The sequence below is a fragment of the Oncorhynchus gorbuscha genome, linkage group LG04 (assembly GCF_021184085.1).
Source record: "Oncorhynchus gorbuscha isolate QuinsamMale2020 ecotype Even-year linkage group LG04, OgorEven_v1.0, whole genome shotgun sequence".
In the NCBI taxonomy this organism is placed as follows: domain Eukaryota; kingdom Metazoa; phylum Chordata; class Actinopteri; order Salmoniformes; family Salmonidae; genus Oncorhynchus; species Oncorhynchus gorbuscha.
In genome coordinates, this window is record NC_060176.1 from 1,843,072 (window position 1) to 1,862,025 (window position 18,954).

At 44.3% G+C, this 18,954-nt stretch overlaps 1 protein-coding gene across 1 annotated transcript in view; it reads left to right on the forward strand.

Annotated features, from left to right (window-relative positions):
- The window catches only part of slc12a1 (solute carrier family 12 member 1), a 40,119-nt gene extending 24,896 nt beyond the window's left edge, over positions 1-15,223 (forward strand). The window contains exons 16-25 of the mRNA XM_046345485.1: positions 37-148; positions 257-397; positions 7,062-7,168; positions 7,770-7,852; positions 9,600-9,649; positions 11,486-11,721; positions 11,992-12,078; positions 12,604-12,739; positions 13,157-13,224; positions 13,746-15,223. Of these exons, the coding sequence (XP_046201441.1) occupies positions 37-148; positions 257-397; positions 7,062-7,168; positions 7,770-7,852; positions 9,600-9,649; positions 11,486-11,721; positions 11,992-12,078; positions 12,604-12,739; positions 13,157-13,224; positions 13,746-13,881 (1,156 nt within the window). The 3' untranslated portion in view covers positions 13,882-15,223. The remainder of the gene's footprint in view (positions 1-36; positions 149-256; positions 398-7,061; positions 7,169-7,769; positions 7,853-9,599; positions 9,650-11,485; positions 11,722-11,991; positions 12,079-12,603; positions 12,740-13,156; positions 13,225-13,745) is intronic.
- Positions 15,224-18,954: the final 3,731 nt, after the last annotated feature.

Below are 18,954 nucleotides of genomic sequence, written 5' to 3' on the forward strand. Positions count from 1 at the left end.
GTGTAGAATGTTAAGACTGTTATCCCCCCTCCTCAGACCTCAGTGTATGGTGCTGACAGGAGCACCTAAGAACAGACCGGCACTCCTGGACCTGGCTCATTGTTTCACTAAGAACTACGGACTCTGTCTCACATGTGAAGTCTTTGTGGTAAGAGGACAGACATTTTATTAAAGTCACCAAGTTCTTCATCCTTCAATTCCTCCTTCACACACAGCGCTATGAGATAATATAATATCCCCTCCTATCTCTCCCCAGGGCCCCAGAACAGAGACATTGACAGATGTGAACGCTGGAATGGAGAAGAACCAGATGTGGCTGAATAAGAAGAAGAGAAAAGCCTTCTATGCTGCAGTGGCCTGTGACTCCTTCAGACAGGGAACTGAGAACCTCATGCAGGTACACCTCCACGTCTACTACCTGGACATATAATCACCTCTCATAGATACACATATATGGGGTACACCTGGGGTACGACTCTGTGGTAGTTAATGACAGCTGCAGGAACCTACACATGGATTCATCATTTATAATAGATACACACACACACACTTTGTTAGGAAGGCTTTCTATACTACTTGTATCATTGCCTCTTACATGAGTACAATGAATCAATTCATGGAGATATCAAGCCTAATGGTTCATCCTTAAGAGTCTATTGACACATGTCCATCAATCTAAGCAACATTATAAAAAAATCCCTATCAAAATCCATCAGTTTAAGCTAGAGATATGAGTTTCTGCATGGGCTGTATCTCACTCCACCGCAGGCCTGTCACCCTTCCGCATCTGTGGTGGAAGGTGGCCGAGCAACAGCGGTGTTTGTCAGACCATGAGACATCCCCAAAATCGCTCTTCTCATGAAAAAGTCTGTAGGGTCCGAAGAGCCAACAAACTATGGAAAAGGGAGACTCTCACAAACACGATGGTATTCTCAGTTTTGCTCTACGACTCCCACATGTGTCACGGGACTCGTCTGAAGGTAACCCATAAAAATGGATAGAAGCATGGAGTTAAATATGTGTCCAAAAAAAATAGAATATGTCTAATATCTCCTAGATATAGGACAGACAATTCAAAACCTTTTTAGAATATGTCTAATATCTCCTAGATATAGGACAGACAATTCAAAACCTTATTCCTTATGATTTTTTAAAATGTATTTTTTGCCATTTATAAATGTGTTATTCAATGTGTTTCTATGGGCTATAGTAGTAAACGCCAAATTCAATATTTTATCTGATCATGTTTAACTTCTACTTTGAGGTTAAAACTGTTTTCTATATAATATGACTATTCAGCTGTTACCATGACAACAACATGTCATGGTTCAAAGTTAACTAAACAATAGGACAGGTTAGGTTGGTTGTCTAACATTTTGGGATGAAAGATACTTCATTAACACACATGTAAGCCTCAACAGGCTATGCTAGCTGAGATGAGTGCTAAAGCATAAGAAACAAGAGCAGCGTAACAGCAGCAGCAATAGCAGCTAGATAGCAGCAGCAGACAGCAAAAGCTTTTTAGAATAGCAGCAGCGTAACAGCGCGTAACAGACAGCAAAAGCTTATTCAGCTTATGCAGCGTTAAAAGCAGCAGCGTAAAGCATTCAGCGTAACAGCAGCAGCGTAACAGCAGCAGCGTAACAGCAGCAGCGTAACAGCAGCAGCGTAAAAGCAGCAGCGTAACAGCAGCAGCGTTACCAGCAGCAGCATGTAACAGCAGCAGCGTAACAGCAGCAGCGTAACAGCAGCAGCGTGTCAACAGCGATAACAGCAGCTTCGTAACAGCAGCAGCGTAACAGCAGCAGCGTAACAGCGTAACAGCAGCAGCGTAACAGCAGCAGCGTAACAGCAGCAGCAACAGCAGCAGCAGCAGCGTAAGCAGCAGCAGCGAAAGCAGCGTACAGCAGCAGCGCAGCAGCGTAACAGCAGCAGCGTAACAGCAGCAGCGTAACAGCAGCAGCGTAACAGCAGCGTAACAGCAGCAGCGTAACAGCAGCAGCGTAACAGCAGCAGCGTAACAGCAGCGTAACAGCAGCAGCGTAACAGCAGCAGCGTAACAGCAGCAGCGTAACAGCAGCAGCGCAGCAGCGTAACAGCAGCAGCGTAACAGCAGCAGCGCAGCAGCAGCAGCGTAACAGCAGCGTAACAGCAGCAGCGTAACAGCAGCAGCAGCACAGCAGCAGCGTAACAGCAGCAGCGTAACAGCAGCAGCGTAACAGCAGCAGCGCAGCAGCGTAGCAGCGTAACAGCAGCGTAACAGCAGCGTAACAGCAGCAGCAGCAGCGTAACAGCAGCAGCGTAACAGCAGCAGCGTAACAGCAGCAGCAGCGTAACAGCAGCAGCGTAACAGCAGCAGCAGCATAGCAGCGTAACAGCAGCAGCGTAACAGCAGCGTAACAGCAGCAGCGTAACAGCAGCGTAACAGCAGCAGCAGCAGCAGCGTAACAGCAGCAGCGTAACAGCAGCAGCGTAACAGCAGCAGCGTAACAGCAGCAGCGTAACAGCAGCAGCGTAACAGCAGCAGCGTAACAGCAGCAGCGTAACAGCAGCAGCGTAACAGCAGCGTAACAGCAGCAGCGTAACAGCAGCAGCGTAACAGCAGCGTAACAGCAGCAGCGTAAGCAGCAGCAGCGTAACAGCAGCGTAACAGCAGCAGCGTAACAGCAGCAGCGTAACAGCAGCGTAGCAGCAGCGTAACAGCAGCGTAACAGCAGCGTAACAGCAGCAGCGTAACAGCAGCAGCGTAACAGCAGCAGCGTAGCAACAGCAGCAGCGTAACAGCAGCGTAACAGCAGCGTAACAGCAGCGTAACAGCAGCAACAGCAGCGTAACAGCAGCAGTAACAGCGCAGCGTAACAGCAGCAGCGTAACAGCAGCAGCGTAACAGCAGCAGCGTAACAGCAGCAGCGTAACAGCAACAGCAGCAGCGTAACAGCAGCAGCGTAACAGCAGCAGCGTAACAGCAGCGTAACAGCAGCAGCGTAACAGCAGCAGTAGCAGCAGCGTAACAGCAGCAGCAGCGTAACAGCAGCAGCGTAACAGCAGCAGCGTAGCAGCAGCAGCGTAACAGCAGCAGCGTAGCAGCAGCAGCGTAACAGCAGCAGCGTAACAGCAGCAGCGTAACAGCAGCAGCGTAACAGCAGCAGCGTAACAGCAGCAGCGTAACAGCAGCAGCGTAACAGCAGCGTAACAGCAGCAGCGTAACAGCAGCAGCGTAACAGCAGCAGCGTAACAGCAGCAGCAGCAGCGTAACAGCAGCAGCGTAACAGCAGCAGCGTAACAGCAGCGTAACAGCAGCAGCGTAACAGCAGCAGCGTAGCAGCGTAACAGCAGCAGCGTAACAGCAGCAGCGTAACAGCAGCAGCGTAACAGCAGCAGCGTAACAGCAGCAGCGTAACAGCAGCAGCGTAACAGCAGCGTAACAGCAGCGTAACAGCAGCAGCGTAACAGCAGCAGCGTAACAGCAGCAGCGTAACAGCAGCGTAACAGCAGCAGCGTAACAGCAGCGTAACAGCAGCAGCAGCAGCGTAGCAGCAGCAGCGTAACAGCAGCAGCGTAACAGCAGCGTAACAGCAGCGTAACAGCAGCGTAGCAGCAGCAGCGTAACAGCAGCAGCGTAACAGCAGCAGCGTAACAGCAGCAGCGTAACAGCAGCAGCGTAACAGCAGCAGCGTAACAGCAGCGTAACAGCAGCAGCGTAACAGCAGCAGCGTAACAGCAGCAGCGTAACAGCAGCAGCGTAACAGTAGCAGCGTAACAGCAGCGTAACAGCAGCAGCGTAACAGCAGCGTAACAGCAGCGTAACAGCAGCAGCGTAACAGCAGCAGCGTAACAGCAGCGTAACAGCAGCAGCGTAACAGCAGCGTAACAGCAGCGTAACAGCAGCAGCGTAACAGCAGCAGCAGCAGCGTAACAGCAGCAGCGTAACAGCAGCAGCGTAACAGCAGCAGCGTAACAGCAGCGTAACAGCAGCAGCGTAACAGCAGCGCGTAACAGCAGCAGCGTAACAGCAGCGTAACAGCAGCAGCGTAACAGCAGCAGCGTAACAGCAGCGTAACAGCGTAGCAGCGTAACAGCAGCGTAACAGCAGCGTAACAGCAGCAGCGTAACAGCAGCAGCGTAACAGCAGCGTAACAGCAGCGTAACAGCAGCGTAACAGCAGCGTAACAGCAGCGTAACAGCAGCAGCGTAACAGCAGCAGCGTAACAGCAGCAGCGTAACAGCAGCAGCGTAACAGCAGCAGCGTAACAGCAGCAGCAGCGTAACAGCAGCAGCGTAACAGCAGCAGCGTAGCAGCAGCAGCGTAACAGCAGCAGCGTAACAGCAGCAGCGTAACAGCAGCAGCGTAACAGCAGCAGCGTAACAGCAGCAGCGTAACAGCAGCAGCGTAACAGCAGCAGCGTAACAGCAGCAGCGTAACAGCAGCAGCAGCGTAACAGCAGCAGCGTAACAGCAGCAGCGTAACAGCAGCGTAGCAGCAGCAGCGTAACAGCAGCAGCGTAACAGCAGCAGCGTAACAGCAGCAGCGTAACAGCAGCAGCGTAACAGCAGCGTAACAGCAGCGTAACAGCAGCGTAGCAGCAGCAGCGTAACAGCAGCAGCGTAACAGCAGCAGCGTAACAGCAGCAGCGTAACAGCAGCAGCGTAACAACAGCAGCAGCGTAACAGCAGCAGCGTAACAGCAGCGTAACAGCAGCGTAACAGCAGCGTAACAGCAGCAGCAGCAGCAGCAGCGTAACAGCAGCGTAACAGCAGCGTAACAGCAGCCTTGACTAGTTTTACACAGCATTTCTACCTCCCTTCAGTCCAGCCTAGCTCAGCCCAGAAGAAGGTAGGAAGAGGAGAAGTTAGAGTTATGGTCCATTTATGGTTGTCTTTATCACATTGGAACGGAGATAAGACTGTGTAGCGTGGTGTGGGTGGTCAAGCGGAGTGCTAGCTTTAAAGAGAAGCCAGATTAAACAGAACTATAGTCTATCAGTGATTAACACAATGGTGAATGAGATCCTGCAGACAAATACAGTGCCTTCGGAAAGTATTCAGACCCCTTGACTATTTCTATATTTTGTTACGTTACAGCTTTATTCTAAAATGGATTCAATTGTTTTTTCCCCTCGTCAATCTAGACACAAGACCCAATAATGACAAAGCAAAACAGGTTTTTAGAAATGTTTGCTAATTTATTAAAAATAAACTGAAATATTACATTTAGATAAGTAAATGTAATATTTACTCAGTACTTTGTTGAAGCACCTTTGGCAGCGATTACAGCATCGAGTCTTCTTGGGTATGACACTACAAGCTTGGCACATCTGTATTAGGGGAGTTTCTCCCACTCTTCTCTGCAGATCCTCTCAAACTCTGTCAGGTTGGATGGGGAGCGTTGCTGCACAGCTATTTTCACATCTCTCCAGAGATGTTCAATTGGGTTCAAGTCCGGGCTCTGGCTGGACCACTCAAGGACATTCAGAGACTTGTCTTGAAGCCATTCCTGCATTGTCTTGGCTGTGTGCTTAGGGTCTTTTTCCTATTGGAAGGTGAATCTTCACCACAGTCTGAGGTCCTGAGGGCTCTGGAGCAGGTTTTCATCAAGGATCTCTCTGTACATTGCTCCGTTCATTTTTCCCTCGATCCTGACTAGTCTCCCAGTCCCTGCCACTGAAAAACATCCCCACAGCATGATGCTGCCACCACTATGCTTCACCGTAGTGATAGTGCCAGGTTTACTCCAGACGTGATGCTTGGCATTCAGGCCAAAGACTTCAATCTTGGTTTCATCAGATCAGAGAATCTTGTTTCTCATTCTCTGAGAGTTTTTAGGTGCCTTTTGGCAAACTCTAAGTGGGCTGTCATGAGCCTTTTACTGAGGAGTGATCTCCGTCTGGCCACTCTACCATAAAGGCCTGATTGGTGGAGTGCTGCAGAGATGGTTGTCCCTCTGGAAGGTTCTCTCATCTCCACAGAGGAACTCTAGAGCTCTGGCAGAGTGACCATCGGGTTCTTGGTCACCTCCCTGACCAAGGCCCTTCTCCCCGATTGATCAGTTTGGCCGGGTGGACAGCTTTAGGAAGAGTGTTGGTGGTTCCAAACTTCTTCCATTTAAAAATTATGGAGCCCACTGTTTTCTTGGTGGCCTTCAATGCTGCAGAAATGTTGGTAACCTTCCCCAGATCTGTGCCACAATCCTGTCTCGGAGGTCTACGGACAATTCCTTTGACCTCATGGCTTGTTTTTTGCTCTGACATGCACTGTCAACTGTGGGACCTTATATAAACAGGTGTGTACCTTTCCAAATCATGTCCAATCAATTGAATTTACCACAGGTGGACTCCAATCAAGTTGTAAAAGCATCTCACGGATGATCAATGGAAACAGGATCCACCTGAGCTCAATTTCAAGTCTCATAACAAAGCGTCTGAATACTTATGTAAATAAGGTATTTCAGTTTTTTACATTTTAATACATTCGCAAATGTTTCTGAAAACCTGTTTTCGCTCTGTCATTATGGGGAATTCTGTGTAGATTGCTGAGGATTTTTTATTTATTTAATCCATTTTAGAATAAGGCTGTAACGTAACAAAATGTGGAAAAAGTTGAGGGGTCTGAATAATTTCCGAAGGCAGTGTACCTCTTCAGAGATCAGGGAGGTTAATTAATCATGCTGTGAAACTAAGAACTTTTTAGTATTGTTTACTAGGCTATTCTCAACTTCTGTGTTTTGGAATGTACTTTTCATTAATAAAATACTATTTTTGCTAGAAAGTGGAAACACTTCATTTTTATGGAAGAAGATTTCAAACCTTTCTGAGTGGAATGCGGTCTTGGAGTCAAATACATATCATGTCAAATACTTCCAAACGCGACCTTGATTTAAGTTGACCAGCATGCAGGGTTGGTGAAGTTTGCAGTTTGGAGATGATTCCATTGGTTTTATTGTACCAGGCAGGAAAACTATAAGTGTTTTCCATGTTTTTGTCCCAGGTCTGCTTGAATGCAGGTAGTGTAAGTCTTTCAGGATCAGCCTGTGTGGTATAACCTGTTGTCATTCTCTGTCCTAGGCATCAGGTCTGGGTCGTCTGAAACCCAACATTCTGATGATGGGCTTCAAGAAGGACTGGAGGACAGCAGACACAGCTGGCGTACAGAGCTATGTAGGAGTACTGCAGTAAGTCACACTCATACACTGAGTGGAACACCTGCTCTTTCCATGACAGACTGACCAGCTGATTCCAGGTGAAAGCTATGATCTCTTATTGATGTCACCTTTTAAATCCACTTCAATCAGTGACGATGAAGAGGAGACGGGTTAAAGAAGGATTTTTAAGCATTGCGACAATTGAGACATGGATTGTATATGTGTGGCATTCAGAGGTAGAATGGCCGAGACAAAACATTTACCTTTAAACAGAGTATGGTGGTAGGTGCCAGACCAACTGGTTTGTGTCAAGAACTGCAACGCTGCTGGGCTTTTCACACTCAACCATTTCCTATGTGTATCAAGAATGGTCCACCAACCAAAGGAAATCCAGCCAACTTGACACAACTGTGGGAAGCATTGGAGTCGACATGGGCCACCATCCCAGTGGAACGCTTTTGACATCTTGTAGAGTCCATGCCCCAATGAATTGAGGCTGTTCTGAGGGCAAAGGGGGGAGGAGGGTGCAACTCAATGTTAGGAAGGTTAGGAAGAACACACAAAATAAGCAAGATAAGTGCTAACTGTGTGTTATTAAAGTGTATGTCCTGTGCCGGGTGTGTGTTTTTAGCGATGCATTTGACTTTGAGTACGGAACCGTGGTACTAAGGATGAACCAGGGACTGGACATCTCACACATCATAAAGGCTCAGGGTGAGTACACGCAAGCACACACACGCGCACACACACACACACACACACACACACACACACACACACACACACACACACACACACACACACACACACACACACACACACACACACACACACACACACACACACACACACACACACACACACACACACACACACACACACACACACACACACACACACACACCAATGTATAAAACAGAAGCAGTCAGAATACTCCAGCCTCGGGGCCTGTGATGTAAATAGAGCTGTTGTATAGATATAGTACTGGTTAAAGTACACCCACTTTGTCAGAAAAACACCACAAGTCATATCCTCATGGTTTGTTGTGTGGCTGTTTCCATATAACAACCCCAATCATACAATGACTATTGATAACATTGACAACATTGATTGAGTTGATAAGGAGAGCTCTTTGGTCCATAGATCAGAGGCAGTAGATGAAGGTCACATCTAATGAGCTCCTAACAATAACATCTACTGAATAAACTGTTACCAACAGAGCCACTGCAGGGCTATGGGCCCTAGTCAGAAGTAGTGCACTATATAGGTAATAGAGTGCAATTTGAGACACTCCCAGGAGTCATAGATACACTAATCTAGTAGTTACTCCTGCCCTGGAGAGATACAGGGTTTCCTGGCTTTAGTTCCAGCCCAGCACTAACACACCTTATTCAACCACTCCAGGGCTCGATGATTAGTAGATTAGTTGATGGATGTGTTAGTGCAGGGTTAAAGCAAACATGTGGGCTACCAAGTGGTGCAGCGGTCTAAGGCACTGCATCGCAGTGTTTGAGGTGTCATTACAGACACCCGGGATCATATCCAGGCTGTATCACAACCGGCCGTGATTGGGATTCCCATAGGGCGGCGCACAGTTGGCCCAGCATTACCTGGGTTTTGCCGGTGTAGCCCATCATTATAAATAAGAATTTGTTCTTAACTGACTTGCCTAGTTAAATAAAGGTTAAATGAATTCTAATTATATTATATATATTTTTAAAACTCTGTGGTGGTCCCCCAGGAGAGGTTTGAGACACAGTGGTCTAATGTGATTGGTTGTATTCACTAGGGACAACCCCCAGGAGAGGTTTGAGACACAGTGGTCTAATGTGATTGGTCATATTCACTAGGGACAACCCAGGAGAGGTTTGAGACACAGTGGTCTAATGTGATCGGTTGTATTCACTAGGGACAACCCAGGAGAGGTTTGAGACACAGTGGTCTAATGTGATCGGTTGTATTCACTAGGGACAACCCAGGAGAAAATGGACTTGAGACACAGTGGTCTAAAACGTGATCAGTTGTATTCACTAATGATGGACAACCCAGGAGAGGTTTGAGAGATGGAGAGAGAAGCACAGTGGTCTGGAATGTGATGGGTTCTTCAGTATTCACTAGGGACAACCCAGGAGAGGTTTGAGATCAGAGAGAGAGAGAGAGAGAGAGAGAGAGAGAGAGAGATAGGAACTGAGCATACACAGTGGTCTAATGTGATCACATTGTATTCCTAGGGACAACCCAGGAGAGGTTTGAGACACAGTGGTCTAATGTGATCGGTTGTATTCACTAGGGACAACCCAGGGAAAATGGACTGAACAGGGAGGGACCCCAGCATGCTAAACTTCATTTAGGTCTTCCATCGCAAAACGTTTTGCTATGGCTATAGACCACAGATGTACACTAATGATGTAATGATGAGTAGAACCCTGTTCATTAACGTGTCTCTCTTCACCGCCCCCAGAGGAGATGGAGAGAGAAGCCCAGGAGCAGAAGGATCTGGAGAAAGAATCAGCTGGCTGAGGAGAATAATAGGGCAAATCCATCTTCAGGAAGTCACAGCATGTCTAACTTATCTACACAAGACCTCACCTCCAGATAGACCAGATCACTCACTCACTGTCTATATCACTCTTCATTATAGACCACAGCATGTCTACATCACTCTTCATTATATAGACCACAGCATGTCTATATCAGATTATAGACCAGAGCATGTCTATATCACTCTTTAGAGAGACCACAGCATGTCTATATCACTCTTCAGAGAGAGACAGAGAGAGAATTATCATAGGAACTGAGCATACTTGGTTGTAAATGACTATTACTGTATTATTAAACACATTGCTAATGTGTTCTATTTCCTTTTCTTATCCCCAGCATCAGTATCACCCCCAGTCTCCCAGGTAGTCGTGGTATGAACAGGCTGGTGTCCACCAGCACTCAGTTCCAGAGGAAACAGGGCAAAGGAACCACAGCATGTCTGGTGGATGTTTGATAGACCAGGCATGTCTATATCACTCTTCTATAAACATCACATCAACGGTGACACATTATAGACCACAGCATGTCTATATCACTCTTCATTATAGACCACAGCATGTCTATATCACTCTTCATTATAGACCACAGCAGCATGACCACAGCATGTCTATATCACTCTTCTTCATTATAGACCACAGCATGTCTATATCAGCATGTCTATATCACTTTCATTATAGACCACAGCATGTCTATATCACTCTCTTTATTATAGACCACAGCATGTCTATATCACTCTTTATTATATCACTCTTCATTATAGACCACAGCATGTCTATATCACTCTTCATTATAGACCACAGCATGTCTATCACTCTTCATTATAGACCACAGCATGTCTATATCACTCTTTATTATAGACCACAGCATGTCTATATCACTCTTCATTATAGACCACAGCATGTCTATATCACTCTCTTCATTATAGACCACAGCATGTCTATATCACTCTTCATTATAGACCACAGCATGTCTACATCACTCTTCATTATAGACCACAGCATGTCTATATCACTCTTCATTATAGACCACAGCATGTCTACATCACTCTTCATTATATAGACCACAGCATGTCTATATCATTTCATTATAGACCACAGCATGTCTATATCACTCTTCATTATAGACCACAGCATGTCTATATCACTCTTCATTATAGACCACAGCATGTCTACATCACTCTTCATTATAGACCACAGCATGTCTATATCACCTTCTTCATTATGTAGACCACAGCATGTCTACATCACTCTTCATTATAGACCACAGCATGTCTATATCACTCTTCATTATATAGACCACAGCATGTCTATATCACTCTTCATTATAGACCACAGCATGTCTACATCACTCTTCATTATAAACCACAGCATGTCTACATCACTCTTCATTATAGACCACAGCATGTCTATATCACTCTTCATTATAGACCACAGCATGTCTATATCACTCTTCATTATAGACCACAGCATGTCTACATCACTCTTCATTATATAGACCACAGCATGTCTATATCCCTCTTCATTATGTAGACCACAGCATGTCTACATCACTCTTCATTATAGACCACAGCATGTCTATATCACTCTTCATTATATAGACCACAGCATGTCTATATCACTCTTCATTATAGACCACAACATCTTCACATAATAGGCTTATAGATTGAAATAGCTACCTACCTTCCTCCTCCCTCACACTCTCTCTTTCTCTGTCTGTCTGTCTCTCATCTCTGTCTGTCTGTCTCTCTCACACACACACACTCTGTCTCTCTCACTTTCTCTGTCTGTCTCTAGCTCTCTCACTCACTGTCTCTCTCACTCTCTCATTGTCTGTCTCTCTCACACACACACACTCTGTCTCTCTCACTGTCTCTCTCTCGCTCATGGCCTCTCTCTCTCTCACTGTCTCTCTCTCTCTGTCTGTGGGTCAGGTCTAACCCTACTGCTGCCCTACATCCTGACAACCCGTAAGAAGTTCAAGGACTGTAAGATGAGGATCTTCATCGCTGGCCAGCCGGGACGTGTCGAGCAGGACAGACATGAGTACGTATGATCAATTTCAATCATTTATGAATAGAGGAAGATAATACAGTCTAATCATCAACAACCACTAGCCTGGTCCCAGATCTGTTTGTACTTGTTACTAATCCCTTTCTGCCATGGTCATGTCACACTTTACAATTCCATAAGGAGTTGGCAAGAGAGCAGAAACAGACTGGCTAAACAAGCACATCTTTGGAAATAAGACCTGTTATATCGCAGCTCATAGCAGTGGTGATCAGTGTGTGCCTCTGTGTGTGTCTGTGTTTATAGGATGAAGTCTCTGCTGGAGAAGTTCAGGATCAAATATGCAGACATCCACGTCATCGACGACATCACCCAAAACCCCAACTCTAACAGGTAATATAAACACACACACACACACACACACACACACACACACACACACACACACAACACACACACACACACACACACACACACACTTGGGGAGATGTGACTGCTCACACACACACACACACTGTCGCTCACATGCTGTGGTGGGAGAGATTCCAGACATTCTGTACTGTAGCCGTGAGGTCACTCTCAGCTGACCAACCACACGTCAGGGATGTGATCAGCAGTCAGCCGAAAGCAACACCAGTCAGGAAATGGATAAAGGATCTATTATAGTGAGATAGTTAATGACTATATAAAACAGATGCAGAACTTTGTCTCATTCAGTATTTACACAAGAAAAGACAACTCAGCTTCAAACTGCTCCATCTCTGGTGTCAGAGTAGTCGATTTCATTCTGTGCCAAGATGAATGATAACATGCACAATGATAACAGGTAAAACAGAATATTCCTGATATCTGAAGTCATAGGATCAGTGACTAATACCTGATTAACCCAGCTAACTCCTGTCTGTGTTCGTCCCCCAGCTGGAAGATGTTTGAGGACATGATTGAGCCGTTCCGTCTTCACGAGGGGTCAAAGAGCACCACTCTGGCCGAGGCTCTGAGGAAAGACAACCCCTGGAAGATCTCTGACGCCGAGCTGGACACCTTCGAGGAAAAGGTGGAGTCTAGAGGCAGACCAGTGACTGCTCACCATAGAGACTTGTAGAGACAGACCACTGCACAATGCTCACCACAGAGACCAATAACTTCTACTTCTACCTCAAATGTTCCATTGCTTGAGCTCCTTTTACTCTTATAGAATATTAGCTCCCAAGTATTGTGGAGCTCCTGCACCTAAATATAAACAGTAACTGCACCCAAAATGAGTACCGGAACCTTTTTCAGTCCACATCAAGCACTGTGCTCAACTCTATCTTCTTGTAGTAGAATGTAATGTATTCATCTGGACAATAGAATCCAACAGTCCCATGATGCAGTAGCAACAGAAGTAGACAGCTGTGTTTTCACTGAAGCATTACATGGTTGTCATACCAACCATGTGGCCCACCACCACTTTGTGTCCTCTCTCCTCCAGACCAACCTCCAGGTCAGGCTGAATGAACTACTGCAGGAGAACTCCCGAGCTGCCAACCTCATCATAGTGTAAGTACAATATACTGTAGGGTTTTTCCTGGTCAGGTCACCAAGTATTCAGGAAAACTCTAGGCCCTAATTATAAGAATATATATAATATAATAATATATGCCAAAGCGACTTACAGTCATGTGTGCATACATTCTACGTATGGGTGGTCCCGGAATCGAACCCACTACCCTGGCATTACAAGCGCCATGCTCTACCAACTGAGCTACCAACTGAGCTACAGAAGGACCATAAGAGACACCAACAAGAGCCATATCATCATCTATCAATCTCTCTGTAAAAAAGACAGAAATATGATAGTCCAATGTGTCACAAAACTATGAAGCTAACTGAGGTATATAACAATAATAACAACAATAATAATCATCTGGTTGGTGCTTATATCTGTCCTGTTTCAACTGTGTATTAGACGCATGTGTGAAATCCCCCTGAGACACCCACGGACATATAGTGGTGACCCTGCTGCTAATAGCCAACTGTTTAGATAACTTAGGTTTAATACTGTACTTCCCTCTTTGCAGGAGTATGCCCATCGCCCGTCTAGGCTCAGTCTCTGACCACCTCTACATGGCCTGGTTGGACATCCTCACCAAGAACCTCCCTCCCACCATGTTGATCAGAGGCAACCACAAGAGCGTCCTCACCTTCTACTCATAGACCGACCCTCTCAGCAGTCACGAGATGGCCACAAGGGACAACCAAGAAACTTTCATCAATATCCAGGAGTTATTTGCTATCAGTTTAAATGAAAAGGTGATGGTTAGAGATAAGGTGATGGGAAAGGTTAAAGGTTAGAAAGTGAGGTTCTTCCGTCTTGTCTAGCATTCCCAAATAGTGATGACACAACACAGACATATGGACTCAGGGATATATGGGCACAAGGACCGGACACTGCCTGGGATGGGTCAATTACACTGCCTGGGATGGGTCAATTACACTGCCTGGGATGGGTCAATTACACTGCCAGTGCCTATGCTGCCCCCCGTTGGAATTGTACATGTGGTGCATAATTAGGGGTCCAAACCCTGAATCGGGCCGGAAAACTCTTATTATTATATATATTAGTCATGTAACAGATACTCTTATCCAGAGCAACTTACAGTTAGTGTTCTTGTTAAGGATATTATTATTCTGACATATTATTATTATTATTCCAATTTTAAGAGTTCGACCTATAGTTCGACCTACAGAGACCAAACTTGGAGGGATGGTGTAAATTGTGACCCAATACATCTGGTAAATCTTTGGTATTTGACACAGAGTGGGACTGGGACGTTAGATAACAGACTGGTCCCAGGCTAGTTGGAGCCCCCTGCTGGCTATGCATCTCAATATGGTATACTTTTTCCTTCAATATACACTTGTCCACTACCCACATAGTGGTCCTCTGTAGCACAGTTGGTAGAGCATGGTGCTTGCAATGCCATGATAGTGGGTTCAATATCCGGGACCATTCATATGTAAAGCGTTTTTGGCACGCATGACAGTAAGTTGCTTTAGATATAAGTGTCTGATAAATGGCATAAATGATATTATTCTATATTATGAGATTGGTGTAAGAGCAAAAGATTGAGTCAAGACCAGAACCTGTAGTTCATACATACAGACTCCTCCATAGTTCTCAACCCTGAGGCCTGCATGGGCTAGTGCCTTCGTCTTGTACATGCCAACCCATGGCGGCCCAGGTTCAAATCCCACCATTGCTGCTTTCAGATAGACATCCCTAGACACTGAGTTGGCTTTGTGGCTGAATTTGATGACTTAAATAAGGGCAAAATATTTGAGGAAGAGTCAAAAGTCTTGGTCCCAGGTCATTGCTGCTTGTAGCTAGCCTATATGTATAACTCTTCTTTTGGGGGAACAACAGATGATACACACTGAGTACACAAAACATTAAGAACACCTGCTCTTTCCATGACATAGACTGACCAGGTGAATCCAGGTGAAAGCTATGATCCCTTATTGATGTCACTTGTTAAATCCACTTCAATCAGTGTAGATGAACCCGGAGGAGACAGGTTAAAGAAGGATTTTTAAGCCTTAAGACAATTGAGACATGGATTGTGTATGAGTGCCATTCAGAGGGTGAATGGCCAAGACAAAAAGTCCCTTTGAACGGGGTCTGGTAGTAAGTCCCTTTGAACGGGGTATGGTAGTAAGTCCCTTTGAACGGGGTATGGTAGTAAGTGCCAGGCGCAGTCGTTTGGGTCAAGAACTGCAACGCTGTTGGGTTTTTCCCACTCAACAGTTTCCTGTGTGTATCAAGAAAGGTCCACCACCCTAAGAACATCCAGCCAACTTGACACAACTGTGGAAAGCATTGGAGTCAACATGGGCCAGCATTCCTGTGGAATGCTAATTGAGGCTGTTCCGCGGACAACTCAAGATGGTGTCCTTAATGTTTTGTACACTGTGTATGTAGGCTAGTACGCACAAATATGATGGTGTTCTAGGAAATGAACATTATAGCAAACAAATGACCTATGCAAAAAGTGATCAACATATAATTTTTAAAAATTAAAATTATATTCAAATGCTACTAGCGGCGTTGATAACTTGATTTAAAATAAAAAAAGATTTGTTTGATATCCATTGAAAAATACTGTATACTACTTTGTATAGATGTGTATATTCAACACAAGTAGCTACTAGTTGAGTGTCTCGGGAAATAATGAAGGGATCTCTTACTACCTTAATGCACACACACGCACGCACACACACACACACACTGTGATGAAAATCTATCAAACAGAACAGGAAAATGTAAATCAACTTATGTGCTGTATATTTTCAATATAGAAATGCTTGATTTATTTCTGTGTTTTAACCATTGTCTTTTATAAGACTCAGTCCTTATCATATTTAACTGTCATATTTTAATTAATGTATTATGAAGAAGGAATAAAATGTTGAGTTACTCTTATTTTTCCTCATAATTTATGTCCATCAAGACGGTCAGACACATTACATTAGAAGTCAATAGGTTGGTTACATTATTCTCAAATGTAGAAATATAGAACATAATGCGGAATAATACAATAGTTGGGTCCTTGGTTATTGGCAATGATTTATATATACACTTGATGACAGATAGGGGGCGCTGTGTTGAAGCCACTGAACCTCCATCTTGGCACGCCAACACGATAGTAAAACATATTTGGGATTTATTAATGTCTACATTTATTTTTGCCACATTTAGAATATTATAGACACCGTAATGCATACTTTTAAATTATATTATGTGAGCCAAACATTAAAAAATATATACAAATATTTTCCTTACATATTGCGTCAGACAACAACATTGACGAATACGCTGATTCGGTGAGCGAGTTCATTAGAACCTGCGTTGAAGATGTCGTTCCCATAGCAACGATTAAAACATTCCCTAACCAGAAACCGTGGATTGATGGCAGCATTTGCGTGAAACTGAAAGCGTGAACCACTGCCTTTAATCAGGGCAAGATGACCGGAAACATGACAGAATACAAACGGTGTAGCTATTCCCTCCGCAAGGCAATCAAACAAGCTAAGCGTCAGTATAGAGACAAAGTAGAATCTCAATTCAACGGCTCAGACACAAGAGGCATGTGACAGGGTCTACAGTCAATCACGGATTACAAAAAGAAAACCAGCCCCGTCACGGACCAGGATGTCTTGCTCCCAGGCAGACTAAATAACTTTTTGCCCGCTTTGAGGACAATACAGTGCCACTGACACGGCCCGCAACAAAAACATGCGGTCTCTCCTTCACTGCAGCCGTCATGAGGAAAACATTTAAACGTGTCAATCCTCGCAAGGCTGCAGGCCCAGACGGCATCCCCAGCCGCGCCCTCAGAGCATGTGCAGACCAGCTGGCTGGTGTGTTTACGGACATATTCAATCAATCCCTATCCCAGTCTGTTGTTCCCACATGCTTCAAGAGGGCCACCATTGTTCCTGTTCCCAAGAAAGCTAAGGTAACTGAGCTAAACGACTACAGCCCCGGAGCACTCACTTCCGTCATCATGAAGTGCTTTGAGAGACTAGTCAAGGACCATAATCACCTCCACCCTACCTGACACCCTAGACGTCTTAACCCCCAACACGATACCATTCTAAATAGCTTAAGAACTCCATTAACTTATACAAAATAAATAAATATTAAATATAGGATGGTGACTTTTTCAAACACATTGTCCTGAGACCACATTTTTTCAGTCAATAATGGCAAATTGGGACACCTTGATTAGCAAAGTGGAACACTTACTACTTTATTGTAAAGAAGGATAAATTAGAGAGTATTTGCATAATTTCAATATTTTTATGATACTTTTGTGGAACATTAAAGTGGCATTATGTAAATTTTTGGGCAACCTGACCAAATTAACATAGATCTTTAACTCAATTTTCTATCCTTCGACTTGAAAGCAAGTCTAAGAAGTGGTAGATCTATTCTATGTATGCTATTTCTATGCTTCCCGTTCTTAAGTTTTGTTTTTGCATCTTTTACTTTTGGGTTTGTACACCAACTTCAAACTAGACCCTAAAGAACCTTTTGTAGAATGAAACCAGAAAGACATCACCCCTCAACAATTTCAATGACTGTTTTACTGTCATTGTGCATTATGCCTGTCCAGTGTGCATTTACAGGTGATTAGAATGCTTGTTATGGGCACATATTTACACGTGTTCATTACACCTGTTTAGCCTATTGGGTAAGGAATTGTGTTTTTGTAGTTAGCTTTTTAATAGTAGCAGCTTTTTAATAATTTCAGAAAACAACTTATTTGGTAGATAATGACACATTTTGTGATTAAAAAAAAAAATTTTTTTTTGATGTATTGATGCATTGAAAAAAACACATAAAGGCTTCATAATTCATAAAGGTATTTATTTGAATTAGCTATCCATCATTTTTCATCATCTATCAAGCTCTATGTCCATGTGAAAAAAATATATACAACACTTTCCATCCACCAGATGGGATTGTCTGGTGAAAAGTACCTACTTTTCCAAAACTCCATTTGTTTGATAAATAAATGAAAACAATAATAGTCACTATGCTTTCCAAACCACAAAGACCAGATTAAAATGTTTTCTAAAAAGGAATTGATGAACTGTTATGGAGGCAGTGGAGGAAGGTCCAGGGTGCAACATTTGAGAGAAATAAGCTTTTTGTGCATATGGAAACTGTCTGGCATCACTTTACATGATGCATTTATATTTTTCTTCAGTGTATATATGTCCATGTGAAAATGTGCTGCAAACTGATACGTCACTGCTCAAGTTGGTAATCCAATGTTTTGAGATTAGCTGGCTAGCCTCTGTCCAGTACATAAGATAACATTAGATATTTGCATGTTAAGGCTATGTCATGGCGTGGCCCTTTCTGGGTATAGATCGTGGCATCCTCCTCTCTCCTACACCCAGGTTCTGTTATCTCAGGTCGTAAATTCCTGGAGGAGACTCTCTCCTCCTGGCCATGCAGTATATAGAGTTTCACAGTAGAACAAAGGAACTTCTTCTACATCACAGAACTTGAGAACTGAACAATATCCATGTTTTGGAGAATGTGAAAATGGTCGGTGGAGAAGCCAGCTACGACCCGGTCAGTTTTGTTTCATGTTTGTGACCTCATGAAAGACAATACAGCCACATTACCATAACTCTGTTTATACAGGTGCCTCCGTTATGAGGTTTGCATCTAATTATTGTATCAAATTAATGAGTAAAGATTAAACTATTTGT